The sequence below is a fragment of the Glycine max genome, chromosome 20, assembly GCF_000004515.6.
Source record: "Glycine max cultivar Williams 82 chromosome 20, Glycine_max_v4.0, whole genome shotgun sequence".
NCBI classification, from domain to species: domain Eukaryota; kingdom Viridiplantae; phylum Streptophyta; class Magnoliopsida; order Fabales; family Fabaceae; genus Glycine; species Glycine max.
This window is the reverse complement of record NC_038256.2, coordinates 7,610,519-7,630,607: the sequence shown is the minus strand read 5'-3', so window position 1 is coordinate 7,630,607 and position 20,089 is coordinate 7,610,519. Positions and strand designations below refer to the sequence as shown.

Below are 20,089 nucleotides of genomic sequence, written 5' to 3'. Positions count from 1 at the left end.
TGTTTAAAATTAGATAAATAATTTTTTTTTCTTCTGATGATGATGATATCGGTATAAAGTAATCCTTGTCAAAAATAGTGATTAATCTTTATCGAAAACTGTAAACAAATTAAAAATATACATGGTTGAAACTAAATAAATAAATAAATAATATTTGTTTTGCTAACCATAGTATTGGTACGAAGTAACTCAGCTAAAAGTGATAACTAATCTTCGTTAAAAACTACGAGTGCATACAAGATAAGTATTTTTTAGTCTCCATACTCAAACTCAAGGCACCACCACACTTTTAGTTAATAATATCATACATAAAATAAGAGTTCAAATTGAAGAAATCACTTAAATATATTTTTTCAAAATTAAATAAGATTTTATTAGGAAAATTAGGTATATTGTTTTTATTTCCTTTGTAATTAAATATCATATCTTTAACATATTTATAATATTTATAGCATTAATTAAGAATATATTAATTAGTGATATTAATATTAAGAATATGTAATCTTATCTTGTTTCTTTTTATTTAGATTCTAGGTAATTTATTCTCTTATATATAGAGAAATCACATGTACTCAAAAGGGCCAAAGATTAGTATTGAATTAAAATTTATATTTTCTTATATATTCTCTTTGTTTGAATATTTTCACTCAAATTGGCAATATCTTCTCTTACTGCCCGAGAAACAACAGATAATCCATGTGATGCTGTTTCTTGTTTAGGAAAATGGAAGATTTGATGAACCTTAGAATGGAAAGGAGCACTGAAGTCACTAAATAGAAATACCGGTGCTGAGTGCAGGAACTAAAATGAGCCAAATAGACAGACGAATTTAGAAACAAATGTGTGTTGTGCGTTCCATGTTCAGCGCACTGAAATGCAACAGGGTAGCAGTAAGTTTGTAACAAGTATTACCAACTTTTGTCAATATCTCCAAAAGACTTAGTGCACCTAAGTTCCATATATAACTATATTTTCATTGAGATTTAGCCAAAGCTAAAAGTTGGCTAATTTTGATATAAGTATGATCGGTCATTCTGTTTTATTTTTTTTTGAAAGGTTAAGCAGGATCATTCCATTACACTGTGGTATAAGGCAATATGATAAAAATGAGAGAGACACAGAGGTGAGGTAAAAGAAGGTACAATTTGTCTTGAGAAAAGAGGCTGATGTGACAAATAATATAGTATTGATGTGGCAAGGTATTATAAATAGATATATAAATCATCAAATTTTTGTAATCTCAATACATGCCTTATGGATAAATCTTTCAGTGAATAAATAAGAGTCTAAAGGTACGTAAACTAAACCATATACGTCAAATGAATATGAAATTTGATGGCAGGGGAAGCATCTTGTGTATATATAAAAACATAGGATTCCTTCAATCCTGTCCCAAATAAATTGATGCTTCTCTTAGGCCCTAGCAAAATACCAGTATTAGCTCTAGTGGACTGTGAAGCACTGGGGGCTGTTATGCAACTTATGCTGTGGAATTCATGAGAACAATCAAGTTTTTCTTTCCTTTTTGAGCAAACAAACTTCTAATAATGACTACGCGAGGTTCTAATTAATTGCAGAGAGAAATGAACATTATAGTTAAACGGAAACCCATTAATTTTTTGAGCTAGTTTGAACGAAAGAAGCACCGTAACATTGATACTCGAGGATGCCAATGGCTTGCGTTGTTTTTGAAGCCAATGGAAAAATTATTAAAATTATACACTTGTTAAATTTGACACTTAGTGTGTGAATTTATCCCTTCTATATAGATAGGATGGAAGAGAAAGAGTTGGTAAAAAAACGATCATAATAAAATTTTGTCTACAATACAACTTTGACAAGCAAATCATGCACTCCTTCAACTTCAATCTAGCTAATATTGTTTAACTACATCTATAAATTACAAAAGGACAAAACTGTGTTAGGAGATTAACAGCTTGCTCTATTAAATTAAATAAATTGGGGTATATTAAAAAAATTGTGAACTTCACACTCTCCCACCAGCTGGGTCTGCTTATTTTTACAATTATCACGGTAATTAAAAATTGATAACTTTTATCGGTACAACTTACATTGACGGATAGCACTAAAATTGTTTAATCTCAATTTAGAGAATATCCAAATTGAAGTATTCACAATTTTCTATATGATGACAAAAAAAAAATTAAAATGAACTAGGAAAAATACTCCACTTGCTGAGAAAAATATTTAACAAAGACTTAGTAAAACTCAACATTAGTCTTCCTCTAAATGTAGACTTAGGAAACTTGGGTGAATAAAGTCTCAGAGCACAAATTTCTCAGATAAAAAAATCATCATACCACAATACACTACAGATCAAGAGAAATTATAGCTAGCTAGATTCGAATGGCGGAAATGGCAGTGTCCTTCGCACGAGACAAATTGCTTCCACTACTAAGCGACGAAGCAAAACTGCTTTGGAACATCCCCAAAGAATTTGAAGACATACAAAATGAACTAGAATACATTCAAGGCTCCCTGGAGAAGGCAGATAGAATGGCTGCAGAAGAAGGAGACAACGCAAACAAGGGAATCAAAAAATGGGTGAAGGACTTGAGGGAAGCATCTTTCCGAATAGAAGATGTCATTGATGAACACATTATCTATGTGGAACACCAGCCTCATGATGCTCTTGGTTGTGCAGCTTTACTCTTTGAGTGCAATATCACTCACTTCATTGAATCTTTGAGGCGTCGTCATCAAATAGCATCAGAGATTCAGCAGATTAAGTCATTTGTTCAAGGAATCAAGCAAAGAGGTATTGATTATGACTACCTAATCAAACCTTCTCTTGAGCACGGATCAAGCAGCTACAGAGGGAGCCAAAGTGTCCAATGGCATGACCCTCGATTGGCTTCACGTTACCTTGACGAAGCCGAAGTTGTTGGCCTTGAAGACCCTAAAGATGAATTGATAACTTGGTTAGTGGAAGGACCAGCAGAGCGCACCATCATCTTTGTGGTAGGAATGGGAGGGCTAGGAAAAACAACTGTTGCCGGAAGAGTCTTCAATAACCAGAAGGTGATTGCACACTTTGATTGCCATGCATGGATCACAGTGTCTCAATCCTACACTGTGGAAGGGTTGCTAAGAGACTTGTTGAAGAAGTTATGCAAAGAAAAGAAGGTGGATCCTCCTCATGATATTTCTGAAATGAATCGAGATTCACTGATTGATGAAGTGAGAAGCCATTTGCAACGAAAGAGGTATGTTGTCATTTTTGATGATGTATGGAGTGTAGAACTTTGGGGTCAAATTGAAAATGCGATGCTTGATACTAAAAATGGTTGTAGAATATTAATCACAACTAGGATGGATGGTGTTGTAGACTCTTGTATGAAATATCCTTCGGATAAGGTGCATAAGCTGAAACCTTTGACTCAAGAAGAATCTATGCAACTCTTTTGCAAGAAGGCATTCCGATACCACAATAATGGGCATTGTCCAGAAGATCTTAAGAAAATTTCTTCTGACTTTGTTGAAAAATGTAAGGGTTTACCATTGGCAATTGTGGCTATTGGTAGTCTTTTATCTGGCAAAGAAAAGACTCCATTTGAATGGGAAAAAATTAGGCGAAGCCTAAGTTCAGAGATGAACAAAAGTCCCCATTTAATTGGCATAACAAAGATTTTAGGTTTCAGTTATGATGATTTGCCATATTATCTGAAATCATGCTTATTGTATTTTGGTGTATATCCCGAAGACTATGAAGTTAACTCAAAAAGATTAATTTGGCAATGGATAGCTGAAGGATTTGTAAAAGAGGAAGAAGGAAAAACATTAGAGGACACTGCACAACAATATTTATCAGAGTTGATTAGCAGAGGTTTAGTGCAAGTCTCTTCATTTACCTTTGATGGCAAAGCTAAGAGTTGTCGTGTTCATGACTTGCTACGCGATATGATCCTTAGAAAATCCAAGGATTTAAGTTTTTGCAAGCATATCAGTAAAGAAGATGAGTCGATGCCAAGTGGGATGATTCGGCGCTTGTCAGTAGAAACTTTTTCCAATGGTTTAACGGGGAGTACTAAAAGCTTACACACACGGTCACTGCATGTTTTTGCACAGAAAGAAGAAGAGTTAACCAACAACTTTGTGCAAGAAATCCCTACAAAATACAGGCTATTGAAGATACTTGATTTTGAAGGTGATCTAACATTGCCTGGAATTTTTGTTCCTGAAAATTGGGAAAATCTAGCTCACTTGAAGTATTTAAACATAAGACATTTAGCCATGAAAACTGAACAACTTCCAAAATACATCTGTAATCTCCGCAACCTGGAGACCCTGGACATAAGGGAAACAAATGTCAGCAAATTGCCAAAGGAGTTTTGCAAGCTAAAAAAGCTACGACATCTTTTAGGTGATAACTTGGATTTGTTTCAATTGAAGAATGGTCTCGGAGGTTTAACATCCCTACAAACGCTTTGCGATGTATCGATCCCTGTGGATGATAATGACAATGGAGTAGAGTTAATAAGAAAACTGGGAAAGTTGAAGCAACTAAGGAACTTAAGCTTGAATGGTGTTAAGGAAGAACAGGGAAGCATTCTATGTTTCTCATTAAATGAGATGACAAACCTGGAGAAACTAAATATTTGGTCAGAGGATGAAGATGAAATCATTGATTTGCCTACTATTTCATCTCTGCCTATGCTTCGGAAGCTTTGCCTTGTAGGGAAGTTAAGAAAAATTCCAGAGTGGGTTCCACAACTCCAAAATCTTGTCAAATTAACATTGGAAAATTGCAAGTTAACTGATGATCCATTCAAATCATTACAAAATATGCCACATTTGTTGTTCCTCGACGTGTACTATGGTGCTTATGAAGGTGAAAGTTTGAATTTTGAAGATGGGGGATTTCAGCAACTAAGGAAACTATCTCTCCGAGGCATGTTGAACTTGAAATCCATCATTATCGATAAAGGAGCACTTCATTCTTTGGAAAATCTCCTATTTTGGAACATACCCCAACTCAAGACAGTACCTCCCGGTATTCAACACTTGGAAAAACTGCAACTTCTCGAAATTTACAATATGGCAGATGAATTCTACGAGTGCATTGCTCCCGATGGAGGACCATTGCATCCAATCGTCCAGCATCCATCCCTCGTAAAAATTTTGTAAGGGTGACTACAAACAAGGACATACAACCCACGTTATACATATCACTCAAGACATTAGAATTCATAAAAGGTATGTATTTTCTTCTTAATATCGATATCGATAGAATGGGATTCAAATTATATGTATCTATGAGTCTCCTTTATTTCTTAAATCACAACACTTTCTCTTAATTATCTTTTTTTCTACTAATATATATATTTTTAATTGATAAATCAATTTTAAAAGTATAAGTAGATGAAATACCTGGTTCGAATAAAATTTTTAGTATTGTTTACCTATTTAGTCATCAGGATATGTATTTTTTTTATTTAATTCCAAAATAATTTATTTACTTTGAAGTCCTTTCATTTGGTCATGTGCTTTATTTTTAATTTTTTTTTTTCTACATCGCTCATTAGAAATTAAGGGTAAAATTTTCTAATTTGAAACAAGAAATTTTATGTGATAGTTCTGTTCCCTCAAGAGCTACTGGTTGCAATTTTTTCACTCTCGAATATGTCACCATTGTAACCATTGTAATGCTTTTTTTTATTATTATATATATTTCCATTGTAATGCTTTGGAATGTCAGGAATTGGCTTCCAGTGCTTAGAAATTCAGAATCACCATCTTGCACTTTCAATAATGTGTTGTATCTTTTTGTTTCAGGATTGGCTCTTTGGTCCATGGACAAAAGTAATATGTGGAATTGTCTTTGTTTAACAACGTCCTCTACTCGTGTATTTTTATATGACAGTTTGTGATGTGTAATAATGTGTCTTTCAAAGTTATATGATTATGTGTCTTTCAAGATGTCCAAAAAACAAAACAATGTCTCTTTCAAGAATTGTGAGATTTAATTTTCGGTTTGACTTGTGTCTTTTATTTGGGCATAAGAAGAGATATAAAAACTTTATGTAATTTCTTTGTTTTTTAAAGTTTCCTTCCATATTTTATTTACATGTTTTTCTTGCGCTAAGTTTTGCACTACCAGCTCTTTCTCTTGTGGGCATTTGTTAGTATACCTTAAGGATGTTTACAACAGGAAGAGGAAGAAGGGGAACAGAACATTAAATCTACATGAAGTTATTACAAATTTGTGGTTTAAGGTCTATGAAGTCTACAGATCGACGTGACCAGAGCCTGCTACTTTTCAAAATAGATGTGACAAAAATTAATTAAAAGTAAACTAATACTTTTTTAAGAAAATGAAATAACTTCAACTCATGCTTCAGAGACACATTTGTATTTCAGTTTTCACCTAAATGAACAAAGAAGTCACCGTATTTTCCCCTCCTCCTACCCGCGCACCATAGCAGCCATTGAGACTCACCATTTATTTTCCTCCTTTAGGTGTATTATCACGAGTTTTCTCATCCCCTTGCGTCTTTGCACTGTATCACCACCATGGTAGTTGCTATGAAAGTTGGAACTAAAGATTTTTAAGTTTTTTTTTTCGTTTCCCTGCTTTGCCTATTCATCTTTTCTCTTTGTCTGAGTGTCTAACTGCTTCCACCAAGAATAACAAGTCAAAACCGTTCAACGGTTTACCCGGTTTACGGTTTTGATAAACCTTGACAATAACTAACACAAGTGAGTTTAATTATGGGCAATACGTTCATTCCTCAGGTTTACAAAGAGATCATGTATAATACTGATAAGAGTTGCTCAGAAAAGATAGGAGAACTGAAACTGAAAAATATATTCACGACAAATCTTAAATTAGCTCGATATAAGATTGATATATGAACTAGGTCAGAAATAATGATACAAGAAAACAAAGTATCCCTCATAGTTGTTTGGAGAAATTATTAACTAGTTTAACACCATCATATGTCTATGGTCCTAATCAATCTTTATGAAATATAAAGCCCGAACAGTAAACTTCTTTAATAGGTGTTTACCAACAAATGCCCACAAAGAGAAAGTGCTCGTAGAGGAAAATTAGGAAAAATAAACTTTAAATTAAAGTAAGGAAGCAAACTTTACAAAACAAAGGAATTACATGATGATGAAGTTCTTATTTTTTTAAAACTTTTCTTATTCCCAAATGAAAAGAAAAGACAGGCCAAATAGAAAATAAAATCTCACAATCCTTGAAAGACAGTACTATTATAACTTTTTTCATACATTATTACAAATCACAAAGGGTCAAACATAGATGAGTTTGACATAAACATAGAAAGACAATTCCACATTTTTTTGTCTATGGACCAAAGAGCTTCCTGAAACAAAAAAAGATACAATGTCATTATTGAAAGTGCAAATTAGAGAACCTAAATTGCAAAGCTCCGGAAGCCCAACTCCTACCAATTCAAAGAACAATGTTAGTACAAAGCATTACAATTGTGAGACTCTTTGAGTGAAAAAATTGCAAGCACTTGATGATGGCACAGAACAATAACATATATAAAAGTTCTTGTTACAAATTAGACAAGTTTATCAGTAATGTCTTAATGAGTGTTGTAGAATAATAATATAAAAAGCATGTGATGGCAAATAAAAGGACCCAATACTAAATAAATTATTTTAATAATTACATATCTTGATGACTTAACAATAAACAATACTTTTATCCAAAGAAAAAACCAGTAAACAATACTAAAAATATCATTTTATAGGAAATCAAACCAAGTGTTTTCTTTACTCCTCCTTTTAATATTTTGTAATTAAAAATGCACATTAAATAATTATGAGAAAGTATTGTCATTTAAGAAATAAAGGACATACATTAGTATATTAATGTAATTTAAATCCCATTCTCTCTCTCTCTATATATATATATATTAGGAAGAAGAAAAATATCATGAACATACTCTTTCAAACACATCACAAACTGTCATATAAAAATAAGGCAACTTCTCCTCATTCCATCAATTCCCCGATGAATCACTCAGTGAGGCACTCGACCATTTTCACGGACTACTAAGAAAGACGCCTATACATGGGTACAGTGAGCCGGTGCAACTAAACATCTTCATAGATGGCCTGCGACCACAGTCAAATCCTTGATGCATTCGCAGAAGGAAAAATTAAGCTGAAGACATCGGAGAAGGCAATGGAGCTAATAGAGAACATGACAGCCAATGATCACGCCATCCTTCGTGATCAAGCATACACGCCAACAAAGAGAAGCCTTCTAGAACTCATAGCCCAAGATGCAACATTGGCCCAAAATAAGCTATTGGCCTGACAAATAAAGGCCCTAACAGAGACCCTCAGAAAGCTTCTACAACAACTACAAGCGATAAGTCCTTCTCACTCTTCAGCCATGCAAATACAGGGATGACACATTTGTGGAGAAACACACGAGCCAAGGCAATGCATAGCCCAAGAAGATTCTTCCAGGGAGGTCAACTACATGGGAGTTCAGAATCGCCATGAATTCCAAGGTTACAACCAAGGAGGACCATCGGGATTCAATCAAGGGAGGAATTTCACACGAGGCTCAAGCTGGAGGAATCATCCAAGAAACCAATTCAATAAGGAGCAGAGAAGTCATTCGGCCCAGAATTCCAACCAAGGGGTAGATCTTTATGAGAAGACCAACAAGCTTGAGGAGACACTGAATCAGTTCATGCAGATGTCCATGTCCAACTATAGGAGCATGGAAGCCTTCATCAAGAACTTGGAGATACAAGTGGGACAATTAGCCAAACAAATGGCTGAAAGACCCACTAGCAGCTTTGGAGCCAACACAAAGAAGAACCCGAAGGAGGAATGCAGGGCAGTGCTAACCAGAAGCCAGAGGAGAGTGCGAGGAGAAGAAGAAAAAGCTGAAGAAGACTAGTCTGAGGAAGGACAGGCAAACAAAGATGGAGAGAAGGAGGAAGAATAGAAGAAGGAAAAAGAGAAAGAAGGAGAGAAGAAGGTCTTAATCTCTAAGACCAAAAGCCAACTAGCCTGAGAAGCTAGGAAAGAAGAGCCACCAGCCCCTCTAAAGGAGCCCCCATATCCTTTAGTACCATCAAAGAAGAATAAGGAGCGCTACTTCAAATGTTTCTTGGAGATATTCAAGGGGTTGGAAATAACCATGTCTTTTGGGGAAGCCTTACAGCAGATGTTGCTCTACGCCAAATTCATGAAGGACATTCTCACCAAGAAGGGGAAGTACATTGATAATGAGAGCATCGTGGTGGGAGGAAACTGCAGTGCGGTGATACAGAAGAAGTTGCCCAAGAAATTCAAAGACCCCGGGAGTGTGACAATCCATTACACTATAGGGAATGAGTCAGTAGGGAAGACTCTCATTGACTTAGGGGCAAATATCAACTTGATGCCCCTGTCAATGTGTAGAAGAATTGGAAATTTGAAGATAGACCCTATCAAGATGACGCTCTAACTCGCAGACTGATCAATCACAAGACTGTACGGGGTAGTAGAAGATGTCCTCGTCAAAGTCCATCACTTTACCTTTCCGGTGGATTTTGTCATCATGGACATAATAGAAGATACGAAGATTCCTCTTATCCTAAGAAGACCCTTCATGTTGATTGTCAACTGCATGGTAGATATGGGGAATGGAAATCTATAAATAAGTATTGACGACCAAAAGGTAACCTTCAACCCTTTTGAAGCAATCAAATACCCAGAGGAAGATAGGAGGTGCTTCAAGGTGGAGGAGGTTGGTAAAGAAGACGTCAGTGCTTCAAGGTGGAGAAAGCTTTAATCAATGGTGTAGATTATCTAACCAGCAAAGAGGAGAAGGATCTAAGGGCTTTCTTGGAAGACTTAGATTGTGAAGACAATATTACTGTAATGGGGACCAGTTTCGAAGAATTGAAAAGCGGGAGTCCATCAGAGAAGACCAAGGTAAAGCTGAAGATCCTACCCAACCACCTGAAGTATGTGTTCTTGGAGAAGAACAAGACCAAGCCTGTGGTGATCAGCAGTGAGCTCACAGCAGAAAAAGAAAACAGGTTGGTAAAGGTCCTTAAGAGATACAGGGAGGCAATTAGGTGGCACATATCAGATCTCAAAAGAATCAGCCACGCCTACTGTATGCACAAGATAATGATGGAAGAAGATTACAGACCAGTCAGACAGCCCCAAAGAAGGCTCAACCCATCAATGAAGGAAGATGTGAGGAAAAAGGTGCTCAAGCTTCTAGAGGCTAGGCATATCTACCCCATTTTTGAAAGTGCTTGGGTAAGCCCAGTTCAGGTGGTACCAAAGAAAGGGGGCATGACAGTCATTCGAAATGAAAAGAATGACCTAATCTCGACAAGGACTGTGACTAGCTGGAAAATATGCATAGATTACCACAAGCTCAACGAAGCCACAAGAAAAGACCATTTTCCTTTGCCCTTCATGGACCAGATGTTGGAGAGGCTTGTGGGACAGGATTACTACTGTTTCTTTGATGGATACTCTATATACAATTAGTTTGTTGTGGACCCCAATGATCAGGAGAAGACGACTTTCACATGCCCTTTTGGTGTCTTTGCCTATAGATTAATGCCATTTGGGTTATGTAATGCATCTACCACATTTCAGAGATGCATGTTGGCCATTTTTTTAGATATGGTGTAGAAAAGTATCGAAGTATTCATAGACAACTTCTCAATATTTGAAGATGGTGCTACAGAGGTGCGTAGAGACAGACCTAGTTCTAAATTGGGAGAAGTTTCGCTTCATGGTTCGGGAAAGTATAGTTTTGGGCCACAAAATTTTGGCCTGAGGGATTGAGGTAGACCGGGCCAAGATTGATTTCATTGAGAAGTTGCCACCTCCATCGAACGTTAAAGACATCAAGAGCTTCCTAGGACACGCAGGGTTTTACAAGAGATTTATCAAAGACTTCTTAAAATTTGCTAGGCCGTTGAGTAATTTGTTGAATTAATGTGCGACGCCAGTGATTATGCAGTGATCATAGTCCTTGGACAATGGCAAGACAAGACATTCTTCCATGCTATCTACTATGCTAGAAATGTTCTCAATGAAGCACAGACGAATTATGCCACTACTGAGAAAGAGATGCTAGCCATTGTCTTTGCCTTAGAAAAATTCAGGCCATACTTGGTACGGTCAAAGGTAGTGATTTTCACTGATCATGCCGCCATCAAGCACCTTCTCACCTAAGCAGATTCCAAATCAAGGATGACTAGATGGATCTTGCTCATACAAGAGTTTGATATAGTCATCAAGGACAAGAAGGGATCCGAGAATGTGGTGGCTAACCACCTCTCTCTGTTGAAGAATAAAGAAGTAACCAAAGAAGAACCAGAGGTAAAGGGAGAATTTCCAGACAAATTCCTTTTGCAAGTCACCACAAGACCTTGGTTTGCTGATGTGGCCAACTACAAAGCCACATGAATCATCCCCGAAGAGCTTAATTGGAGTCAGTGGAAGAAGTTTCTACATGATGACCGCTTCTATGTGTGGGATGTTCCACATCTATTCAAGCTAGGAGCAAACAATCTGCCGAGGAGGTGTGTTACGATGGAGGAAGCACATAGCATCCTTTAGCATTGCCATAGTTCACCATATGGCAGTAACCGCAGTGGAGATAAGACATCAGCAAAGGTGCTACAAGTAGGTTTCTTTTGGCCCTCAATCTTTAAAGATGCTCATGACTATGTGTGTCGTTGCGAAAAATGCCAGAGAACATGGGGGATTTCCAGAATGAACAAAATGCCTCTCCAAAATATAATGGAGGTAGAAATCTTTGACTACTGGGGGATTGACTTTGTAGGGCCTCTCCCATCTTCATACGAGAATATCTATATCCTAGTAGTTGTTGATTACGTGTCCAAATGGGTGGAAGCCATAGCTACCCCCAAAAATGATGTCAAGGTAGTGATAAAATTTTAAAAGAAAAACATTTTTTCCAGTTTTGGAGTATCGAAAACCCTAATCAATGATGGGGGAACACACTTCTGCAATGCATAACTGAAGAAGGTTCTGGAGCATTACAATGTCAGACACAAGGTGACCAAACCTTATCATCCCCAGACAAATGGCCAAGCAGAATTCTCAAATAGAGAGCTAAAGAGAATCCTTGAGAAGAATGTTGCATCATTAAGAAAGGATTTGGCTTTGAAGCTAGATGATGCTCTCTGGGATTACAAGACTGCATTTAAGACTCCCACAAGCCTATCACCATTTTATTTGGTCTATGGGAAAGCATGCCACCTACTGGTGGAGTTGGAGCACAAAGACTACGGGGCCCTCAAACTGCTTAACTTTGATGAAACTGCATCTAGAGAGAACAAGAAGTTACAATAATTGGATTTAGAAGAAATGAGGATGAATGCTTATGAATCATCCAAGATTTATAAGAAGAAGATGAAGGCGTATCATGACAAAAAGCTACAGAGACAAAACTTCCAGCCAGGACAACAAGTTTTGCTCTTCAACTCCAGACTCAGATTATTCCCAGGAAAGCTGAAGTCAAAGTGGTCAGGTCCATTCATGATCAAAGAAGTGAGACCCCATGGAGCTGTGGAATTGGTGGACACTATAGTGGGTAACCCTGAGAAGAGATGGATTGCCAATGGATAACATTTAAAAATTTACAATGGAGGTCAATTAGAAAGGTTAACAAGTGTTGCCTACTTGAACGATCCATAAAGGGAAAGACAACGTCTAGCTAAAGACTATAAATTAAGTGTTAACCAGGAGGCAACTCAGCATTTTTTGTAAAATTTTGTTCTTCAATTCTAGTAAAAAAAAAAAAGCCCAAATAGTTGTATATATTGATTTCAGGGGTGTAGGAAGTAGAAAGGCTATTGGGATGATGAAACATCGCGCACTCATCGCCAAACTAACGACACATGTGCTACGCAAGGCCTCCTCGCTAAGTGTGTAGGTAATTTTTAAATTCAAATTTGGGGGGATACCAAGGGACGTTGCCCTCGGTGCACTTAGCGGCCACAGCTTGCTAAGCGCTAGTGTCATAACTGCTGCCAGTTTTCGAAACTACCCAAGCCTCCCCAACTTCCAGCCACCTTTAATATTTCCTTTACTCTCATTTTTTTCATTCTTACACTTGTCTCACCTCTCCTCTGCATTAACAAATCCTCCTCCCTCACTCACCATTTCCTCTTCTCTCAGATTCACTCTCATTCACACAAAAAGGTAAAATGATCCTATCTGGGTTTTCTGTTTTTGTTTCTCAGGTACCAGCTCGCTAAGCCTCTAATTAGGCTTAGCAAAAATGAGCCATTTTGATGAAAAATGTGACAAACTCACTAAGCACGAAGCAGTTTGCTAAGCGAGCTCTTATAACTGGAAGAACAAAGCCAGGCACGCTTAGCGAGCAACTCGCGCTTAGCACGTGCATGAAGAACAACAAACTCGTTAAGCATGACACAACGTGCTGAGCGAGTTCCTGGCAAATGAAGAATAGGGCCTGGCTCGCTTCGTGAGCAGCAGTGAACCCGGCACGCTTATGAATTTGGTTGAACTCACTTAGTGTGCGTCTTGTGCTATGTGAGGCTGCATTACTAAGTCTGGAGACTCAAGACTAGGCGCTAAGCGCGCCTTTGCAGGCTTAGCGCCAGACTGTTTTTGTTTATTTTTAGTTATTTAATTGTTTTACTGTTTGCACCCCTATTTTTATGAAACCCAACCCTATTTCTATTTGTTCAAATGGCCTTATGGAAACGCCGAGGAGTGCCTACATAAGGAGGGGAATCCACCTGGGATTCCTCTCGTTTCACTTCTGAGATGACATGGCACCAGTACCAAGACAAAGTTCACCTCTATAACATCTTAGCAGAGAGGAACCTAGAGCTCTCTATGGGCATGCTCGACAAATTTTACGGAGAGCTCCAATGGAGACGATGGCACCGAGTACTCACCAAACTCCCAGAGAAGAAGATTGACATCGCTCTGGTCAAGGAATTCTACTCCAACATCTGTGGCCCAAAGGACGGAGCTCCCAAATACTGCAGGGTGCGGGAATAGGTCATCAGGTTTGATGCAGAGAACTAACCTTATATGCTTTATTTTCTGCCTCGATCTCGCCTTTATTATATTAAACTAAATAATTAATAAATTGATAAATTTTATTTATTATATTATACTAAATAATTTTATTAGTGTAAAAAATTTATACCTGTGCTAGATGAAATGTAGACTTAAAATTTGTGAAATGAATTTTAGTGAAACTAAAGAATGGTTGAAAAATAAAATTATTTCTTCACCTTTCTTCTGTAATTTATGACTAGAAAGTAGCATGATATTTCAACAACTATTTATCCATAACAAGGAAAATAATGCAATTCAAAAACCAAGCTAATCATCAAACAAGTGAGCAAAAGTATCGTGACTTATTAGCTGAAAGTATCATAAGGACTAATTGAATAGTTTCAAAGACAACTTGAAATGAAAGTATAAGGTCCAACAAAAATGATTATACCTCATGCTAAAGTCAATGCTAAATATCCCATGTATGACAAGTTTCAATAAATATTTGCACCTTAAAGGTCTACCCTCCAAAACAAATCCATGTACATTTTGAATACAACAAACCGCTTCCTCTTACTTTGAATAAGTTATATATCTAGAAGAAAAAAAACCTTTGATTAGGAACTATAGTGTTTATATTAATATATTAATATTAATGTATCATATAAAGATAATCATTTGTGTTAATGCAGCAACAAGAAATAAATGGAGAAAGAGGGAAGATACACCCATTCTCAATTTTTTTAAATATGTACATAAATGACTTTTTCATGTTTTCCTTCTTTTTATCAAAGGAAAAGATTGCGTTAAATTATTTTTTGCTAGTTATTTTCTTCCTTCCTTATAGCATGAAGAGAAATATCCCAAAATTCAAAGCTATCCAATTCAAATCAATGACAATAAGATAAAACAATATAAGTTCTTTTTACAGTGGCCAGATAATTAACAGAAACTCATAATACCATCAAGGAAACCATAAACTTGAAGAGAATATACTTACACACTACAAGTATCATTCGGAAGTTGTTGAATGACACTCGCTGCTGTTCGAGACATTGACACTTTTAAGACCTTCCCATATTGAGCAAAATACTCTCTTTGCTAAAGTATCTATATAAATGGTGATTAAAAATAAAATTTTGCTCTAAGGAAAATAGCCCAAAAAATTCCAAAGAAAAGAGAATAAACAAGTTGAATGGCAACATTCAGGGGCTCAAGAGAGTGAAAGAGGTGAAAATTTTACATCTTCAAGGAACAAGTAGTGATAGAACTTCCAAGAAAAATAATTAAAATTTTAACAAACAACATAAACGTATAATCAAACCTCATAACCGCATTTACAAGGCTTCAATTGTTGATATGTCAAATCCATCTCTTCAGCACAAAGGACAAATTCTTTCTCATTCGTCACTCATGATTGCCTTGAAGAACAGGATAAAGCACAAAACACCCTCGTGTCAAATAAACATAAACATAATAAACAATGAACATCAGAAACTTAGCCCTCAATTATTAAATCTTGGGTGGAAATTTCTTTTACCCATTTCTCTCAGCAATCTATTATTAACAACTTCGTTTCAATTGTTTTCACTATTAAAAAAAAAAAGTGGACCTTATATATTCATAACTTGTGTCAAACAAGAGAAAGAAAAAATATTCAGAGATATTCACGATATGTTCCTTATGGTAAGTGGATTCATAAATTATAGTCAACAAATAGTTCGAGCTGCAAGGTACATTGGTCAAGGTTACACGATTACCCTATCTCATGCAAATAGGTTACCCGTAACTATTCAATATCCTTATGAAAAAATAATAGCACTTATCGAGCATACTCAGGAAAACTATTCTGACCCAAGAAACATATGTGAGAAAAAAAAGGAACCAAACCACAACTATAAGAGTGAAAATTATGATATACACCTGATCGAGGCCGTACCCGAATCAAGTAAACATTAAAATGCAGTAACTAGGAAGTGATCCTAGGTCATTTCCCAATGAGCAATGACTGGCCAAATGTTCATAATATGCTTCGTTATAACAGTAACAATTTGGGGGGGTGTTTGTTTGTGAATTTAAGAACAAGCAGATTGGAATACGAAATTAATAGTATTAAAAATGTGTTGTTTCCTCTGATTCAAAAGCCATTCTCTTATCCTAGGTTATGAGGATTTCACCCCTGGCAGTTAACCACTTAATCCAACCCTAATTTAATTTACTAAGCGAAAATCAATTTAGGTTTGTCAATATGTGATTAAGCAACACATACACCAATTAACCCCTTGTTCATTAAGCACGACCGTAATTTAAGCACAAAGGCAATTAATCAAACATGAAGCATGCTCAGATTAACAGAACGCATGTGGGTTAATTGGTGAAGGGAAAACCAATAGGAGAGCAACATTAAAAATAGAACCTCAAAGAGAGTTACGCTTCATCCTCAGAGGGAAACAACATTAGAAATTTAGCTTTCCATAAGTTCAACAAAAGCATAAAACATAAATGAAACTAAAGGCAGAAAACGAAAATGAAACTAAAGGCAGAAAATGAAAATGAAACTAAAGGCAGAAGAAGGAACAAAAACGAAAGTGCAATTAAAAGCAAAAAAATGGAAAAATGCATTCACGTGAACAGTAATATCAAGCTCAAAACGTAAAACCCTAAAACTCCTAAATAATAGAATAACAGAATAGCCTCCACGAATCCCAAGGATGTGCTATTTATAAGGGTCACTCAAAGTCACTGGGCCTGATTACATTATTTTGGCCTAAAACGAAATAAAAATACTAAATAAAAACTGAACGCAATAAAATGAAATTAGACAAAATCTAATAAAATTGTCTTCTTTCTTCAAGTCCAATCTAGCTTAGCCCAATTGCTTATAATCATCCTAAAATTGAATTAAAAACACCAAATTAGTCAAGTGGGCCCAATTGATAAAATTGAATAATAAATTTAACAATTATAGTAAATCAGTAATTAAATTGGTGACAAAATGGTTTAAGAAATATGAGAAACTAATGACACATCAAAATTCCCCACACTTAGCTTTTTGCACTCCTGGGCAAAATTAAAAATAGAACAAGGAACAAATCGAGAGACATTAAAGAGAGATAAACAAACACCAAAACAATCACATATTTCTCACTGAGTCTCAGGGAATGAAAGGAATAGGTAATATCTAATGTGTAATGAGTTAAAGAATCAAGACAGTCATGAAAATCATCCAAGCATCTCAAACATGGTCAGGTAGTCAATCAACTCAAATAGAAGTGATATAGCCTCACAAGATATTCAATCTATCTCTCAGGTGTCTAGGCTACTGTTTACTCTCAAAGCACCCATGAAAACAATCACCACATAGACTTGGCAAAATTCTAAAATTGACAAGCACATGCACATGAGGATCAAAAGGTCTTTAAAGGTTGTAATGGGGCAAAGGACAAGGTAGAGGGAAGTATGGGATAAGTGGCTAAAACCCTACATGAATATAGGAGTGATGGGGAATAAGTGGAAATTAAGCAAAAGTAGTAAACCCAAACCCTCTAATATCAACAAAATCAACCAAGGCTTCAACCCAAATCAAGTCCTCAAAACAAGACCTCATTTATTCAGCATCACTTCTTTTTTCTCTTTTTTTTTTCAATTTTTTTTAATAGTACGAATTTGCAGCAGTTGAAAGTATTTTGAATTTTTGAAGATTAAAGCAAGAACTAGGCAATATATATATATATATATATATATACATCAAGCATGGCCAAAAATCATATCTTCCAATGAAACATACCCCCCCCACACTTATTCCCAAAACAATTACAAAGCTCCAAAATTCCTTAAGGGTAAGGTGATATCATGGTTTTTCACTTAAGGCTTGTAGTGAGCTTCAAAACAAGGAAAGGGAAATAAGGCTCAAAAGGGCTATCAAAGGAATTAATTCAAGGTAGGCTCATTTGGCTCGAGGCTTATAAGAACAAAATGCATAAATCATCTCCCAACATGCATGTGAACCAAGAAGTATCAACAAGAATCAAGCCAAGGCTATTGTGCAAGTAATCAATGGGGCAAAACACACCAAATGATTATGATGATGGCTCAAATTCTCACAAAGGTAAACTTATCACTTTCAAATTGAGCTTTCAAAACTATCATGACATGTAGAGATAAAACAAGGATTTCAAATCAATAAATGCCAAAAAACAAGGATTTCAAATCACTAAAGAAGGGTTTGTGAGGAATGGCTTAAGTCGGTGTCCATTGACCTTGAAGCTCTTGTTTGTGGAGTCGCTTTTGATCTCAACTGTACCATAAGGAAAAACATTAGTAACAACAAAAGAACCAATCCACTTAGACCTCAACTTACCACTCATGAATCCAAGCCTAGAATTATACAATAACACTTTTTGCCCAACCATGAAGTCCTTCTTAATTATCATGCTATCATGGAACTTCTTGGTCTTTTCTTTGTAGAACTTGGCATTCTCATACGCTTCTAGGCGGATCTCATCTAACTCACTCAGTTGCAACTTTCTTTCCTCACCAGCTTGATCCATAGAGAAGTTGCAGGTCTTCACTGCCTAGTATACTTTGTGCTCAATCTCCACTGGAAGATGACATGCCTTTCCAAAGACAACCCGATAAGGAGACATTCTTATGGGTGCTTTGTAGGCAGTTCTATGTGCCCAAAGAGCATCATCAAGCCTGGTACTCCAATCTTTCCTGCTTGGCTGCACAATCTTCTCTAAAATTCTCTTGATCTCCCTGTTAGAAATTTCTGTTTGTCCATTGGTTTGAGGGTGGTATGGTGTGGATACCCTGTGTACAACCCCATACTTTTTAAGCAAGGCATGCATTGATTTGTTGCAAAAATGGGTTCCTTGATCACTAACGATTTCTTTAGGTACTCCAAACCTGCAAAACAGATTAGATCTGACAAAATCGACAACAACCTTAGCATCATTAGTTCTGGTGGGCTTGGCTTCCACCCATTTTGAAAAATAATCAACTCCAAGGAGAATATAAACATAACTAAAAGAGACAGGAAAAGGGCCCATGAAATCTATGCCCCAGACATCAAACACCTCATAGAATAGCATGGGTTGTTGAGGCATTTGTTGTCACCATGTAAGTGCACTTCCTGCTCTCTGCACTGCTCACAAGTGCTACAAGTCTTCCACGCATCTTTAAAGATGATGGGCCAATAAAAGCCACAGTCAAGCACTTTGCGAGCTGTCCTTTGAACACCCAGATGACCTCCCGATGCGGAAGAATGACAGAACTGCAGGACTGAGTCAGTCTCGTGATCTGGTATGCATCGCCTAATGACCTGATCACTGCACAATTTCCACAAGTAGGGGTCATCCCAAATAAAATGCTTAGCATCACTTTTAATTTTATCTTTTTGAGCTTTAGATGCTAAGGGAGGAAAAATAGAAGCAACTAAATAATTTACAATGTTAGCAAACCATGGAGTGGAAAAAGAATCAGAAATACTATACAATATATACAAATGATCATTCGGGAAATCATCCTGAATGGGTGAGTCCTCATCAGGCACAGGTTCAATCCGACTCAAATGATTAGCAACTAAATTTTGTGCTCCGCTCCTATCACGGATCTCCAAGTCAAACTCTTGGAGCCAGAGCATCCATCGGATCAACCTAGGCTTTGAATCAGCCTTCTTCAATAAGTACTTTAGAGCTGCATGGTCAGTATAAACAATAATGCGAGTACCAAGCAAATAAGAACGAAATTTTTCAAGAGCAAAAACTATGGCTAGTAGCTCTTTCTCAGTAGTAGTATAATTCGCTTGGGCAACATCTAAAGTCCTAGAAGCATAATATATCACCCTAGGCAATTTATCAATTTTCTGAGCAAGGACTGCCCCCAATGCATAATTTGATGCATCACACATAAGCTCAAAAGGGGCTGTCTAGTCGGGTGCCTGGATGATGCGGGTGGTAGTCAGTGCTCTTTTGAGGCAATCAAAAGCCTCTTTGCATTTATCATTAAAGTCAAACTCCACCTCCTTTTGCAACAAGTTGGATAGTGG

General features: G+C 36.6%; 1 protein-coding gene across 1 annotated transcript; it reads left to right on the top strand.

Moving 5' to 3' along the window:
* Nucleotides 1–2,090: 2,090 nt before the first annotated feature.
* On the top strand, nucleotides 2,091–6,351 carry LOC100787762 (disease resistance protein RPM1). The gene is made up of 2 exons (XM_014772390.2): nucleotides 2,091–5,217; nucleotides 5,797–6,351. The coding sequence occupies exon 1, from the start codon at nucleotides 2,368–2,370 to the stop codon at nucleotides 5,146–5,148; it is 2,781 nt and encodes a 926-aa protein (XP_014627876.1). The 5' UTR covers nucleotides 2,091–2,367; the 3' UTR covers nucleotides 5,149–5,217; nucleotides 5,797–6,351.
* The last annotated feature ends 13,738 nt before the right edge of the window (nucleotides 6,352–20,089 follow it).

Coding starts and splice junctions, on each gene's coding strand:
- LOC100787762 (XM_014772390.2), top strand. CDS start 2,368: ATGGCGGAAATGGCAGTGTCCTTCGCACGAGACAAATTGCTTCCACTA.